The sequence below is a fragment of the Mercenaria mercenaria genome, chromosome 2 (genome assembly GCF_021730395.1).
Source record: "Mercenaria mercenaria strain notata chromosome 2, MADL_Memer_1, whole genome shotgun sequence".
Lineage (NCBI taxonomy): Eukaryota > Metazoa > Mollusca > Bivalvia > Venerida > Veneridae > Mercenaria > Mercenaria mercenaria.
Genome location: NC_069362.1, coordinates 23,481,589 through 23,497,690, shown reverse-complemented (window position 1 = coordinate 23,497,690; position 16,102 = coordinate 23,481,589). Strand labels below are relative to the sequence as shown.

Sequence of the window (16,102 nt, the reverse complement as noted above, 5' to 3'; positions counted from 1 at the left end):
AAGCTGTTGGTCCCATTTTAAAATAAGACAAATAATAAACAGAAATGTTGCTTTGGTGGCCATTAGCCAAGAGTGTTTATAGTATTTTGAAATGCTGCAAACCGTGGCCACCAGAGCTCTAAATAGAAAAATATTCAAATGCAATCTCCTAAACCACTGGTTCGATTTTGAAATAATTTCACAGAAGTGTTCCCTTGGTGGCCGTTTACAAAGAGTGATCATGATTTTTTGATTTAACAGAAATGTTCAGTGACTACAGTGGTATGGTTAGGACACAAACAAGTATATGTATATATTTTGTAGGATCACAACTATTTGATTTCAACCACTTACTATATATTATGTAGTGTATTTTGGACCGGAGGCCTTTGTTACATTTAAATATCTTTTGACTCGACTTGAAACTTATGAATTTCTCTAGAGCGCTGGACATAATATATTGTGAGCTTGAGATAACAATGTCACGTTGTGTGCTCGAGAAAGATGTCATGCCCTTGAGAATATTTGTTAATCGTAATAAGATTTTGTGCATTTGAGACAAGCTGTTGTGCGCTCAAGATAAGATGTTCTGCAATGAAAATAAGTTTGTGTGTGCTTGAAAATAACTTCAAAACTATTCAAGATACTGACTTCAGACTTGGAATAAAGGTGGGTGTTGATGAGATGAATTGCAAAATGCAGCAATCCACATTACTACCCAACCCTCACCCTCAACCTTTCACCTTCCAATAAAGAAAATGAACCTTTACAAGCTTGCGGGGTAGTATTCTGTCACTGCTGCCGCGCAAATACCCCAACGCACTGCCACATTTCTTACACTATCCCACCTACAACATAAATACCACCCAAAAAAATTCTTTAGATTTTACTTTCTTCTCCTCTGGTCTTAAACTTCACGTGTATATTGCCCCACTTTGTGGAGCTCTCATTTCATTTTCAGGTACTGTTTTTTGTTTGCTTGGAGTCCGGTTCAAAAAAAGTGTTTTCTTCACTTAACATTGATTAGTACATGGTATTTATCATGTCTATGCAGGCACTACTTCAGGGATGCTTATGTTGGTAATAGTTGTAATGATGATTAAAAAACAAAATCATGTAATTTTACTGTATTCTAATATGCTAAAATTTTGTTGAGTATAGAGTAATTTACTCATTAATATGCATTTTATTTAAATCATAAATTCTTTTCTATTTGATTATGCAGTTAGTATCTGGATTTACTGTTGTGTGTAACTGCACATTTTGTACAGCTTTAGCTTAAAAAATTGAAGAGTGACAGTAAGTCATAACATTCTGTGCAGATAGGGTTTGGAGTAAATCTTGGTGATAGCTCTAGTTGATTCTTCTGATTCAAGTTGTCTCTTGTATAGTTAAATTTTTGTTGTAAATTGCTGTTCATCTCATTCACAGAGTTGTTTCTTGTATTGTTTTATGTCTTGCAAACAAAACTGATATACATTTCTTTTTGACCTGTCACTGTCTACAAAAAATGTGTATCGCCTTAAAATTTAAACAACAAATAACGTTGTGTTACAAACTTCATTATCTTTTACTGACTAGATTCAAGATAAAAATAGCAGACCAATCCATAACTGACGCTGTTATTATAAGGGCTAGTAAGTCAAAGGTTAAGGTTACAGTGACCTGGAGACTGAAAAAGTCTAAAGAAGACTTAGGCCTACAGTCATCAAACTTCATATGATGATTGTGGTCAGTAGCTGACCCGTATCATTTTGGATGTCAGTAGGTCAAATGTTTAGGTCAAAGTGATCTCAAGACTAAATTATTTTCAATCGATATTATAAAGAAAACTTTGGCCTGCTATTGTCAGACTTCATAGGGTAATTGATTGTGGTCAGTAGATGACCCCTGATATTATTATCGTATGGGTCAGTAGGTGAAAGGTCAATGTCACATTGACTGAGAGTGTAAATGGTTTTTGATCAATAACTAGAGAATATTTTTGGCTTACAGTCCATAAACTTAATAGGACAATTGCCTGTGGTTAGTAGATGACCCCGTTTATTTATTTGAGGGGTCAGTAGGTCAAAGGTCAAGGTCATAATGATCTAGGACTGAATATTGGACAGGCCATTAATGAGGTGAATGTTCTTCAGAAAAAGCTGCAATTTAAAGTATAATCTTTTTTCAAGATTCTTGAACAAATTTGGGAGGATTGAATGCTTCTGAAACAGGAATGGAAGGACAACTCTGTATGGGAGCTTGATTATGTGTATGTCTGTCACATGTTTGTGCTTGTACTGTCTGTTTAGTTATTGTATTCAAATGTAAAATTTGTGTTTAGTTTCTGTATCATATGGCAGTCAGGATAATCAGAAATGTTCAGTTACTTTGGTTCTACAACTGATCTAACCTTTAATGTGTATCTGTGTATAATCTCTAACATAGAATGTAGAACATAATTATTATTAAATCTATATATATAGTCCTTTCCATTGGTTTAGATGTAGTCACATGATCAATGATAAAAAGCCGTATTGACTTGAAGGTGGAGCCAGAAATATGTATTGACCTCCAGCTGTGACGTCATCATGGTTTGACGTCAAAACAATGCGATGTCGTACACAATTTACTGTGAAAAATGACCAAAGGCTGCAGATACTTGTAGTCAATTTTTATACTTATTTAATTAGGCTGGATTTAGTAATAAAACAATTGTTGCCTTTTAGGTTCGGTCAATATGTGGATTTATTGACCGGATAAATCCACATATCGACCTCACCAAAAGACAGTAATTGTATATTATCTTTAAAAGTTGCACTTGATATCTTACTGTTACAGTTACAATACCTGTTAGCATAAAAATATTATCAGTGATTTTTCTTTGTCACATAATTATACTATAATTATTTAGATTGTCCATTTGTGACACTCTGCTGTTGCCAAAACTGCCTGCCTCATCATATGAGAGCATATTATTCTTTTTTTTTCCTCAGGAATTTAAGATTCAGATAAGCTTCAGGCTTTCACCATGATTAACCTTAAATATGTTCTGAATGGAAATGTAAAGACAAAAAATGTTTGGTATATTTTGTCATCAAGTACCGTTGATTTTCTTCTGTAATTCTGGTTTACACTGTAATTCTGGTTTACAGTAACTGAATGCATTGTAGTCATATACATACATTAACGGATAGTACTACCTAACAAAACATGAACAAAAATATTTAGTTTTTACATTATATGTTTTATATATATGATATTTTGTGGAGACTGTTTTCCATTTATAACTGGTTGATGTAATTGTTTAAAAAATGATGACATAATATCATTAACATATTTTGATGCATATTTTTAAGTTTGTAAAAGGTACAGAGTCTAAAAAATCAGGCTGTTGGATTAAAGAAATTGGCATTTGTATGAAGTTTCTATACTGGTAGATAAAAATTTAACTGCACAGATATTTGATGTTTTTACATTACACTGCATGGGTGTTTGATGTATTTATATTACATTGCACAGGATGTTTGATGTATTTTCATTATATTGTACAAACTGCGCAGGTGTTTGATGTGTTTACAGTAAACTGCAGAGATATTTGATATACTTACAGATGAGACAGATCTGAATCGAGTATTCAGACTACCAGAGACCACTTACATTGGCGGCTCAGAACAGTCATTGCCTTTAAAAGAAATTATCAATAGGTTGAAGGTAAGACATTGATATAGGTTATAGGGATGGTCTCCTGCCGTCCTTCCTTCCATCCGTAAAAAATGTGACCGCTCAATATAACTTAAACCTCTTGAAGGATTTTCATGAAACTTTGGTCAAATGATCATCTCATCGAGACAATGTGAAGAACTCATGAGTCAGCCATGTCGGCTCAAGGTCAAGGTCACAACTCAAAGTCAAAAGGTTTGAGTCTTCCATTTTGTGTCCGCTCTGTATTTCTTTAACCCCTTTAAGGATTTTCATGAAACTTCGGTCAAATGATCACCTCATAGGATGATGTGCAGAACTCATGAGTCAACCATGTTGACTCAAGGTCACAACTCGAGGTCAAAATGTTAGCCTTCCGTTTTGTGTCTGCTCTGTATTTCTTTAACCCCTTTAAGGATTTTTATGAAACTTTGGTCAAATGATCACCTAATCAAGAAGATGTGCAGAACTCATGAGTTGGTCATGTTTGTTGAAGGTCAAGGTTACAACTCCAGGTCAAAGGTTTGAGCTTTCCATTTAGTGTCTGCTCTGTATCTCATAAACCCCTTGAAAGATTTTCATGAAACTTGGGTGAAATGATCACTTTTCCCTATATGTTTACTGTGGAAACTTTAAAAATCTTCTAGTATGGAATTGCTGGCCTGGTTTTGAAATAATTTTACATAAATGGTCCTTGTGTGACCCTCTACTAAGATTATTTAAATTATTTTGATTCATTTAAAAACATGGCCACTTTCCCAATATGTATATAGTGGAAATTTCATAAATCTTATTTGAAACTGCTGGCCCAGTTGTGGAGCAAGACCTCAGGTGCTCCTCTTCGCAATATTTCATCAGGAGTGGGCACCAGAGTAGTACCACCGACCTTCAGTAAGTTAGTTTGATGGCTTCCTCACATGGAGAATTCAGTGTCAAGAGTGAGGCTCTATCCATCGTAGGTGAGGGGCAAGTAATCCTGAATCAGTGACCTTAACGACTCGGCCATGGAGGCCCCTGAAAGTGGGATTAGATCACAGTTGTAATGAAATGACTTGTATTGTAATGCTACATATTGATCCATTATATTTTTTCGTAAAAAGTTGCCAGACCTCACTTTTGCCGTTTGTTTAGAAAAGTTAAAAGTCTAGTTAAAATGAAAGTTACCAATGCTTCTCAGTCAGAAAGCTATGTTGCTTCTTGTCATATAAAGCTGAAGTCCCTAAAAGTAATTTTTTATTTTTGCTCTTGTAATCAAACAGTTGAAAGATGTCAGTACGTTTTTGTGAAGTAAACAGTAAGATGAAAGAAAAACTATTGTGATTTTCAGACAATATACTGCAACCATATTGGTGTAGAGTTTATGTTTATCAACAACAGAGAGCAGACTGACTGGATTAAACAGAAGTTTGAGACACCAGGGGTACTGGAGTTCAATGATGAGGAGAAACGCCTCACACTTGCTCGGGTCATTAGATCTCAGAGGTATGTCAGGGTGAATGTTCAAGCTTACAGTTGCTCAGGTCTTTAGATGTCGTAGAAATGTCTGGGTGAATTTTCAAACTAAAATTGCTCAGGTCATTAGATCTAGAGGTATTTAGTGGCGAATGTTCCAGGTAACACATGCTCTGGGCATAAGATGTCATTGGTATGTCGGTCTTACAATTGGTCGAGGAGTCATAAGATCTCAAGAGTTATGTGAGGGTGAAAGTTCCAACCTACAAATGCAGATCATTTGAAAATAAACATAGAAGAAATAGATAGGTTCTGTTACCCCGTAATCTTTAACACCATCTACAACACTGTTCACTGTTCTACAACACTGTTCATGCAAGCAGCATTACTTAGGTGAACTATCTGGGGCCATCTTGGCCCTCTTGTTAGATAATTTCACACAAATGTTTCTTATGTAAACCAAGATTGTTCAATTATCCTGATTTGTCAAAAAAAACATGGCTGAGAGCATGGTCATATTTCCCCATATGTATATAGTTGAAACTGTAAAAATCTTCTTTTATGAAACTGCTGGCCTGATAATTGTCAACAGATTTTTTAATGACATCTCCAAAACCACTGAACTACACAAATGATCTCTGGGCAGCCCTCTTTAAAAGTTGTTCAAATGGTTCCAGTTCATTGAACATACAGGTCACTATGGTTAAAGGTTTTCAACTATCAAAAAATCTTCTCTGAAGAGATTATAGCTAGAGCCTTGATATTTGGATTGTGATATCAGGGTTTGACGCTATACCATAACTGGTCAATTTATTGCCCTAGGATCAGAAATGGTGACGTCCATGAGTGTCAGATGTATATACTATATGCTTCCATAAAAAAACTTCGAAAATCTTCTTCTTGAAATCGGTAATAGCTGGATCTTGATATTTGGCATGTGCTAACAGGGTTTGATAATTGTTCAAATTATTGCCCTAAGGTGAAAAATGGCCACACCCCAGGGTGTGACATGTATATACTACATGCTTTATATAAGAAACTTGGAAAATCTTCTACTTTAAAGCCATAATAACTAGCTTGAGATTTTTATGTGCGATATAAGGGTTTGAATCTCTCCTAATTGTTCAAATTATCACCCAAGGGTAAAAAGTGGCCACACCCTGTGTGTGACATGTACTTACTATAGCCTTGTATATAAGAAGCTTACGCTTATAGCTAGAGCCTTGATATACTGTGTGTGAAATCAAGGTTTGAGTGTCTACAGTAAATGTTTAAATTACTGCTCTATGTTCAAAAATGGCCATGCCCGATGTGTGTGACATGTGTGTAATATAGGCTAATCTAAAAGAAACTTTGAATATCTTCTTCTCTGAATCCAAAATAGCTAGAGCCATGATATTTGGCATACAGTATCAGGGTAAGATTTTCTAATGTAATTGTTAATTCCCCGCCGTGGCGGAGGGATTATAGCAATGGTCTTCGTCCGTCCTTCCGTCCGTCCGTCCGTCTTTCCATCCCTCCTTCCGTCCGTAACAAAATCGTGTCCGGTCCATATCTCCTAAACCTCTTGAAGGATTTTCGTGAAACTTGGGTCAAATGATCACCTCATCAAGATGATTTGCAGAACCCATGAATCAGCCTTGTCGGTTCAAGATCAAGGTCACAACTCAAGGTCAAAGGTTTGAGCCTGCCATTTTGTGTCCTCTCTATATCTCCTTTAACCCCTTGAAGGAATTTTATAAAACTTGGGTCAAATGATCACCTCATCAAGACGATGTGCAGAACCCATGAGTCAGCCATGCCGGCTCAAGGTCAAGGTCACAACTCAAGGTCAAAGGTTTGAACCTTCCATTTTGTGTCCGCTCTATATCTCTTAAACCCCTTGAAGGAATTTTATAAAACTTGGGTCAAATGATCACCTCATCAAGACAATGTGCAGAACCCATGAGTCAGTCATGCCGGCTCAAGGTCAAGGTCACAACTTAGGGTCAAAGGTTTGAACCTTCCATTTTGTGTCTGCTCTATATCTCCTAAACCCCTTGAGGGATTTTCATCAAACTTGGGTTAAACGATCACCTTATCAAGGCAATGTGCAGAACTTTTGAGTCAGCCATGTTGGCTCAAGGTCAAGGTCACAACTGAAGGTCAAAGGTTTGAGCCTTCCATTTCGTGTCCGCTCTATATCTCTTAAACCCCTTGAAGGAATTTTATAAAACTTGGGTCAAATGATCATCTCATCAAGACAATGTGCAGAACCCATGAGTCAGTCATGCCGGCTCAAGGTCAAGGTCACAACTTAGGGTCAAAGGTTTGAACCTTCCATTTTGTGTCTGCTCTATATCTCCTAAACCCCTTGAAGGATTTTCATCAAACTTGGGTTAAACGATCACCTTATCAAGGCAATGTGCAGAACTTATGAGTCAGCCATGTTGGCTCAAGGTCAAGGTCACAACTGAAGGTCAAAGGTTTGAGCCTTCCATTTCGTGTCCGCTCTATATCTCCTAAACCCCTTGAAGGAATTTTATAAAACTTGGGTCAAATGATTACCTCATCAGAACGATGTGCAGAAATTATGAGTCAACCATGCCAGCTCAAGGTCAAGGTCACAACTAAGGGTCGAAGGTTTGAGCCTTCCATTTGGTGTCCACTCTGTATCTCCTTAACCCCTTGAAGGATTTTCATCAAACTTGGGTCAAATGATCACCTCATCAAGAACTCATGAGTCAGCCATGTCAACTCAAGGTCAAGGTCACAACTGAAGGTCAAAGGTTTCAGCTCTGTATCTCCTAAACCCCTTGAAGGATTTTCATGAAACTTTGGTCAAATGATCACTTCATCAAGACGTTATGCAGAATTCATGAGTCAGCCATGTCAGTTTAAGGTCAAGGTCACAGCTAAAATCAAAGGTTTTACCCTTTCACTATCCATAGCAGTGGCGGGAGATTTAGCTGTCTTTCAGACTGCCTTGTTCAAATTAGAAATAAGAATCTAAAACCTCTTTTCTCTGACCTTACTGAGATGCCAGAGATGGCATTTATAAGTAGGCTGAAATGCAAAACAAAAGAGAGCTTTAGCTTGCCTGTTTTAAGCTTTAAGTTGTCTGTCGAGTTAAATCAAATCAACATCGCCTACCATTCCCCGACAATTGATACAATGTCTATGCAAATGGCAAAAATATGATGACACGCACTTTTGTTGGCGTTTTCTTGTCGTGAAATGTACTAGTTAGGAAGCTGCAACAGAGCAATTTACCATATACCTTGGAAAGAGGTAGCTCTGTTGTTTTTAATCCCCCGCCGTGGCGGAGGGATTATAGGAATGGTCTGCGTCCGTCCTTCCGTCCATAACAAAATCGTGTCCGGTCCATATCTCCTAAACCCCTTGAAGGATTTTCATGAAACTTGGGTCAAATGATCACCTCATCAAGACGATGTGCAAAACCCATGAGTCAGCCTTGTCGGTTCAAGGTCAAGGTCACAACTCAAGGTCAAAGGTTTGAGCCTGCCATTTTGTGTCCGCTCTATAATTATCTCCTAAACCCCTTGAAGGAATTTTATAAAACTTGGGTCAAATGATCACCTCATCAAGACGATGTGCAGAACCCATGAGTCAGTCATGCCGGCTCAAGGTCAAGGTCACAACTTAGGGTCAAAGGTTTGAACCTTCCATTTTGTGTCTGCTCTATATCTCCTAAACCCCTTGAAGGATTTTCATCAAACTTGGGTTAAACGATCACCACACCAAGGCGATGTGCAGAACTTAGGAGTCAGCTATGTCGGCTCAAGGTCAAGGTCACAACTGAAGGTCAAAGGTTTGAGCCTTCCATTTTGTGTCCGCTCTATATCTCCTAAACCCCTTGAAGGAATTTTATAAAACTTAGGTCAAATGATTACCTCATCAAAACGATGTGCAGAAATTATGAGTCAACCATGCCAGCTCAAGGTCAAGGTCACAGCTAAGGGTCAAAGGTTTGAGCCTTCCATTTGGTGTCCACTCTGTATCTCCTTAACCCCTTGAAGGATTTTCATCAAACTTGGGTCAAATGATCACCTCACCAAGAACTCATGAGTCAGCCATGTCAACTCAAGGTCAAGGTCACAACTCAAGGTCAAAGGTTTCAGCTCTGTGTCTCCTAAACCCCATGAAGGATTTTCATGAAACTTTGGTCAAATGATCACCTCATCAAGACGTTGTGCAGAATTCATGAGTCAGCCATGTCAGTTCAAGGTCACAGCTAAAATCAAAGGTTTTACCCTTTCACTATCCATAGCAGTGGCGGGGGATTTAGCTGTCTTTCAGACTGCCTTTTTCAGGCATGTATCAACATGATTGATGGAGGATCCTGATGCTGTATATTCAAAGAATCCTTAGTAAAATCCCTGACCTTTGCTATTGTCAAAATGTATATGTTATGCTATTGTCATAGCTTACAACTGCCAAATTTCATCCAAACTTTGCATGATTATCTAGCAATAAATAATGGAATTGAGAAAGTGTATTCTTAGCTTATGTGAAAGCTTTTAGCAGATGGAAATTTAAGCCAGTTTTTTTTTTTACTTTCTTTCTTTAATCCATCATCTGATGACATTTCTTGACAAGAGCTATTTAATCAGAGCTGTTTAGCTAGATAAATCATTTATACCAGAGAAAACTTCACTGAGCAAAGACATTATAATGTTAACTGCAAATTGCAGCGGAGCTGGCAGGCTGCTGGATTATTGGAAATCCTTTTGTTACATGTCCATGCAAATCTCTTACTGCAGACAATACCTTGGCACATCATAGTCAAAAAATAACATGCTTTTATTGCGTAAAAGATAAAATTTATGACAACAGATATAATTGTCTGAGCTGAACTGCTTCCAGGAATAGTGAAGAAATACTTCAGAGGTGAATATTTTTGAATGAAGGTAAAAATGGAGGGTATAGCTAAACATGGTATTTGAGAAATGAGTTAGGATGATTTGCTTCAAAATACATACTGTGAAAAAAAAAAAAAGTTTTATCTAAACTGAATATAGCAAATTACTGATAGAGATGTTAGTTTAGCCATGTTCTCAAACATCGGCACAAGAAACACAGGGATAATTTCCACTGAGATTTATATTCTATGAATATTTTAAGCTCCCTGGAACAGGGGAATTTTGAGAAGACAGTGATGCTGATCTATTGTCTGGCTATTGTCAAGTGTTTGCTTCTGGTTGTTGAACTTTGACCTTTTTCTACATGTATACATCACACAAGAGCCATGCTGTCATGTATTTGTTAGGCTTGGTTAAATACTTTGAAAAGATTACCTGTTTAAATGATGGGCAGTTATAGAATTATCATAGTCTTTAACAGTGTTTTTTAGCTCACCTTGTCACTTTTGTGATCCCCCGGTGTCCGTCGTCTGTGCGTGCCTCCGTCCGTGGTGCGTCCGTAAACTTTTGCTTGTGACCACTCTAGAGGTCACATTTTTCATGGGATCTTTATGCAAGTTGGTCAGAATGTTCATCTTGATGATATCTAGGTCAGGTTCGAAACTGGGTCATGTGCCATCAAAAAACTAGGTCAGTAGGTCTAAAAATAGAAAAACCTTGTGACCTCTCTAGAGGCCATATATTTCACAAGATCTTCATGAAACTTGGTCAGAATGTTCATCTTGATGATATCTAGGTCAGGTTCGAAACTGGGTCACGTGCCGTCAAAAACTAGATCAGTAGGTCAAAAAATAGAAAAACCTTGTGACCTCTCTAGAGGCCATATATTTCACAAGATCTTCATGAAAATTGGTCAGAATGTTCACCTTGATAATATCTAGGTCAAGTTCGAAACTGGGTCACGTGCCATCAAAAACTAGGTCAGTAGGTCAAATAATAGAAAAACCTTGTGACCTTTCTAGAGGCCATATTTTTCATGGGATCTGAATGAAAGTTGGTCTGAATGTTCATCTTGATGATATCTAGGTCAAATTTGAAAGTGGGTCACGTGCCTTCAAAAACTAGGTCAGTAGGTCAAATAATAGGAAAACATTGTGACCTCTCTAAAGGCCATATTTTTCATGGGATCTGTATGAAAATTGGTCTGAATGTTCATCTTGATGATATCTAGGTCAAGTTCGAAACAGGATCATGTGCGGTCAAAAACTAGGTCATTAGGTCTAAAAATAGAAAAACCTTGTGACCTCTCTAGAGACCATACTTGTGAATGGATCTCCATAAAAATTGGTCAGAATGTTCACCTTGATGATATCTAGGTCAAGTTTGAAACTGGGTCACATGCCATAAAAACTAGGTAAGTAGGTCAAATAATAAAGAAACCTTGTGACCTCTCTAGAGGCCATACTTTTCATGGGATCTGTATGAAAGTTGGTCTGAATGTTCATCTTGATGATATCTAGGTCAAGTTTGAAACTGGGTCAACTGTGGTCAAAAACTAGGTCAGCAGGTCTAAAATTATTAAAATCTTTTGACCTCTCTAGAGACCATATTTTTCAAAGGATCTTCCTCAATAGGTAAGAGCGTTGGTCTACGGATCTCGGGGTCGCGAGTTCGATCCTCGGGCGGGGCGTATGTTCTTCGTGACTATTTGATAAACGACATTGTGTCTGATATCATTAGTCCTCCACCTCTGATTCATGTGGGGAAGTTGGCAGTTACTTGCGGAGAACAGGTTTGTACTGGTACAGAATCCAGGAACACTGGTTAGGTTAACTGCCCGCCGTTACATGACTGAAATACTGTTGAAAAACGGCGTTAAACCCAAAACAAACAAACAAACAAATCAAAGGATCTTCATGAAAATTGGTCAGAATTTTTATCTTGATAATATCTAGGTCAAGTACAAAACTGGGTCACATGAGCTCAAAAACTAGGTCACTATGTCAAATAATAGAAAAAACGACGTCATACTGAAAACTGGGTCATGTGGAAAGAGGTGAGCGATTCAGGACCATCATGGTCCTCTTGTTAATGTTTTCTCATAATCTCTAAAATTAGACAATAACTTGTCAGAGTAAGTTTTCAGTATAATTTAGAGGAAATATAAACACCAGTATATAGTCGAATGTTTTGAAATTAAATTACTGTTTGCATGAAAGGGATAAAATCAATACATTTAATTTTTAGCTTGACTATTCATAGAATAGTAGAGCTATTGGACTCGTCCATGCGTCGGCATCGGCGTCCGCGTCCCGATTTGGTTGAGTTTTTGTATGTAAGCTGGTATCTCAGCAACCACTTGTGGGAATTGATTGAAACTTCAAACACTTATTCACTGTGATAAACTGACTTACATTGCACAGGTTCCATAACTCTATTTTGCTTTTTTTACAAAATTATGCCCCTTTTTGACTTAGAAATTTTTGGTTAAGGTTTTGTTTGTAAGCTGGTATCTCAGTAACCGCTTGTGGGAATGGATTGAAACTTCACACACTTATTTACTGTGATAAACTGACTTACATTGCACAGCTTCCATTACTCTATTTTGCTTTTTTACAAAATTATGCCCCTTTTTCGATTTAGAATTTTTTGGTTAACGTTTTGTATGTAAGCTGGTATCTCAGTATCCACTAATGGGAAAGGATTGAAACTTCACACTCTTGTCCACTGTCATGATATGACATGCAGTGCAAAGGGTCAATAACTCAACTTCGCATTTTACAAAAATTACGCCCCTTTTTCAACTTAGGAGTTTAGGGTTAAATTCTTATATGTAAGCTGGTATCTCAGTACCCACTAATGGGAATGGATTGAAACTTCACACACTTGTCCACAGTCATGAACTGATAAGCACTACGCAGGTTCCATAACCCTATTTTGCTTTTTTACTAAATTATGTCCCTTTTTCGACTCGTATTCATTCAATCGACAAGGCTGTTGAATAGTCGAGCGTTGCTGTCCTCCGACAGCTCTTGTTTATAATGGACTCCTGCTTATTCTTGGCATTTGTACACATGTAAAACCTTTCATAACACGTCAGTATTTGGCACCACACATTTGGCACCTTATACACTGTGGATGAAAGATTATTCAGTTGATCTATTACCGCTATACATATACAAATATAGAATAGTGGACCAATGAACTGTTGAATTGTACATTTAGTGCTGCTTTGCTTTTTTTCTGAACAAATAATTATATTAAGACACCTTGCAAGACGTTTCATTGTCTCTCATGAACAGACTCATTCTAACCAGGACTGCTATTATTTTCCTATGTTGCTTTGTCTGGTCCTGATAGATCTTCTGTTAAACTCATGTGAATAGTTTTAAAATTCTACACCTTTTGAATATCATCATAGCTGAAACAATAGCTGTTCTACACTTTCAGGTTTGAAGAATTTCTTGCAAGAAAATGGTCATCAGAGAAAAGATTTGGCCTGGAAGGCTGCGAGGTGCTCATTCCATCAATGAAAACAGTGATAGACAGCTCCAGTGCACTGGGTGTGGAAAGCTTTGTAATAGGCATGCCACATAGGTAAAACAATCTGTCTTTATTGAACACATATAAAGCACATCCAACACCTATTGAAAATGTACAGTCTAACCTGTCTTAAGCAGCCAGCCAAGGGAAGCAGACAATTTGGCCGCTAAAGCCAGGTGACCGCTGACCGGAGGTGCAGCCAGTATATGTATTTTTCAGACTTCTGACCAGTCTATAGCCTTTAGGCCCGTTTCTTTTTGGGTTTTCCATTATTATTTTACCAGGATACAATGACGTGCATTTGCCTTCGCAATACGAATGGTCTTCTTAGCAATCTAAAACTCCGGCGTGTTTTTTTTACTACAAAAATTGTTACAGACAATTTTCCAACTTTAAAACAAGTTTGTTTACAATTTTCGCCATTTTGGTAAGGGAAGCTACTCTCGGCGCTTATTGTCTATGCTAAATCTAAGATTGCCGTTACGTTCCGTAAAAGATAGAGAGGTTTATTTTTTTTTTTTCAAACACAGTTAATTTCGTATAAATTTAATAGTATTTTGATGACAGAAGTATAAAAAAATCACAAATATTATGCTACTAATTAGTTATCGAGTATTATCGTTAACCGAGGTTCAAACTGTGAACAACAAAATTGACACGAGGTGACACGCTAATTACCGATAATTATGGCCATTTGATCATAACAAAAGGGATTACCTTTGGTTATCAGTTTTAATTGAGAAGCTCATGTCATTTTGTCGTTCTTGTGGTGAAGTCCCGCGAAACTTAGCAACCACGTGCTTCTCAAAATCGGGTATCTTCGGCGATTATTGCCTAAAAATAATTGGTTTTGGAAGAAAATGGCCGCTGAAAAAGGGGTCAAATACGGCGGTCGGGAGGCAATTTCGGTGGCCGCTGGCCGCGGACGGCAGGTGGCCGCTGAATAAAGTGATAAAATAGAGGAAAATCCGTCGGGGGCGTCATAAAATGGCCGCTGAACGGAGGTGACCGCTGATCGGAGGTGACCGTTAGTACAGGTTAGACTGTATAGGAAACTCGTATTTATAAGGGAAAGACAACGGTAACCCTTAATTGTAATGCTGTTCTTTCACGTTTTGATATAAAGACCTTTCCATTTTATAATTTTTGATTGCCTAGATACAGGCTTTAAAAAAAAAAATTGTTATCTTTTTTCAGGGGTAGACTGAATGTGTTGGCCAATGTATGTCGCAAACCACTAGAGAAGATTTTCTGTCAGTTTGATTCAAAATTGAAGGCGGAAGATGAGGGATCTGGTGATGTGAAGTACCATCTAGGTATGTCAGTAGAGAGGCTGAATCGTGTAACAAATAAACAGATCAAGATTGCCGTGGTAGCCAATCCTTCTCATCTTGAAGCAGTAAACCCAGTGGTGCAGGGTAAAACACGAGCTGAACAGTTCTACAGGGGTGACACAGATGGTAAAAAGGTAAGTCATCTAGATACATGATTTGCAGAAACTTTCTTCACTGATATATGTATCTATTTCACAGAGATAAAATCTAGATACTGCCCTACCACAAAGTTAAAAGTTTTACACTGTTAAAAATGTTCTTAATTGTATTTGAAACCTAAAAAAAAAAGCTGATTAGTAATGAAAATTGTACTTCAAGTAACTTTTTTAATCATAAAAAAATTAAACTTAGGACGAAAATTTCCAATTCATATGCTGCTTGTTGGTAAGTGTGTTGTACACATTTGTTGCAGGTGATGAGCATATTACTACACGGAGATGCAGCATTCTCAGGACAGGGAGTGGTGTATGAGACGATGCACTTGAGTGACCTCCCAGCCTATACCACACATGGTACAGTGCACATTGTTGCCAATAACCAGGTACATGTCCAATCTCTAGTCTTAATTATGCCCCCTTCAAAGAAGTTGGGGTAAATTGTTTTGCAGATGTCGGTCGGTATGTAGACCAATCCGTTTCCAGATGATAACTCAAGAATGCTTGGGCCTAGGATCATGAAAGTTGATAGGGAGGTTGGTCATAACCAGCAGATGAACCCTATTGATTTTGAGATCAGTAAGTCAAAGGTCAAGGTCACAGTGACCCTGAACAGTTGAACGGTTTCCAGATGATAAGGTGAGGCTAGTTGGGTATGTGTCCACAGTAAGGACCATCAAAAAACAACAGCCTTTCAAGTATTTCTGGGACAACTAAGACTTAAGTTTAATTCATCAGTTATATATTCAGAAACTTTAATATACCTCTCACTGTCTATATTAGGGCACTTTAGAGCCCACTTCAAAACACCAGATTGCTTTGGATTCACATCAATACATGCATATATATATATAATTTCAGATTGGCTTCACAACAGATCCTAGGTCTTCCAGGTCTTCTCCATACTGTACAGATGTAGCAAGGGTGGTAAATGCTCCAATCTTCCATGTGAATGCCGATGACCCTCTAGCTGTCTCGTATGTGTCAAAGGTCGCTGCAGAATGGAGAGCCACTTTCGGAAAAGATGTTGTCATTGATTTGGTAAGATAATTATCAAAAAAAAATTAAAAAATCAGCTAGTTTGTGTTTAAGT

General features: G+C 37.6%; 1 protein-coding gene across 7 annotated transcripts in view; it reads left to right on the top strand.

Moving 5' to 3' along the window:
* Positions 1 to 16,102, top strand: part of LOC123563511 (2-oxoglutarate dehydrogenase-like, mitochondrial) — a 43,983-nt gene that overhangs the window by 7,903 nt on the left and 19,978 nt on the right. For all 7 annotated transcript variants that reach the window (XM_053532597.1, XM_053532605.1, XM_053532569.1 and 4 more), the window contains 6 exons: positions 3,575 to 3,675; positions 4,991 to 5,145; positions 13,428 to 13,574; positions 14,718 to 14,988; positions 15,267 to 15,395; positions 15,871 to 16,050. In XM_053532597.1, coding sequence (XP_053388572.1) covers positions 5,024 to 5,145; positions 13,428 to 13,574; positions 14,718 to 14,988; positions 15,267 to 15,395; positions 15,871 to 16,050 — 849 coding nt within the window. In that variant the 5' untranslated portion in view covers positions 3,575 to 3,675; positions 4,991 to 5,023. The remainder of the gene's footprint in view (positions 1 to 3,574; positions 3,676 to 4,990; positions 5,146 to 13,427; positions 13,575 to 14,717; positions 14,989 to 15,266; positions 15,396 to 15,870; positions 16,051 to 16,102) is intronic.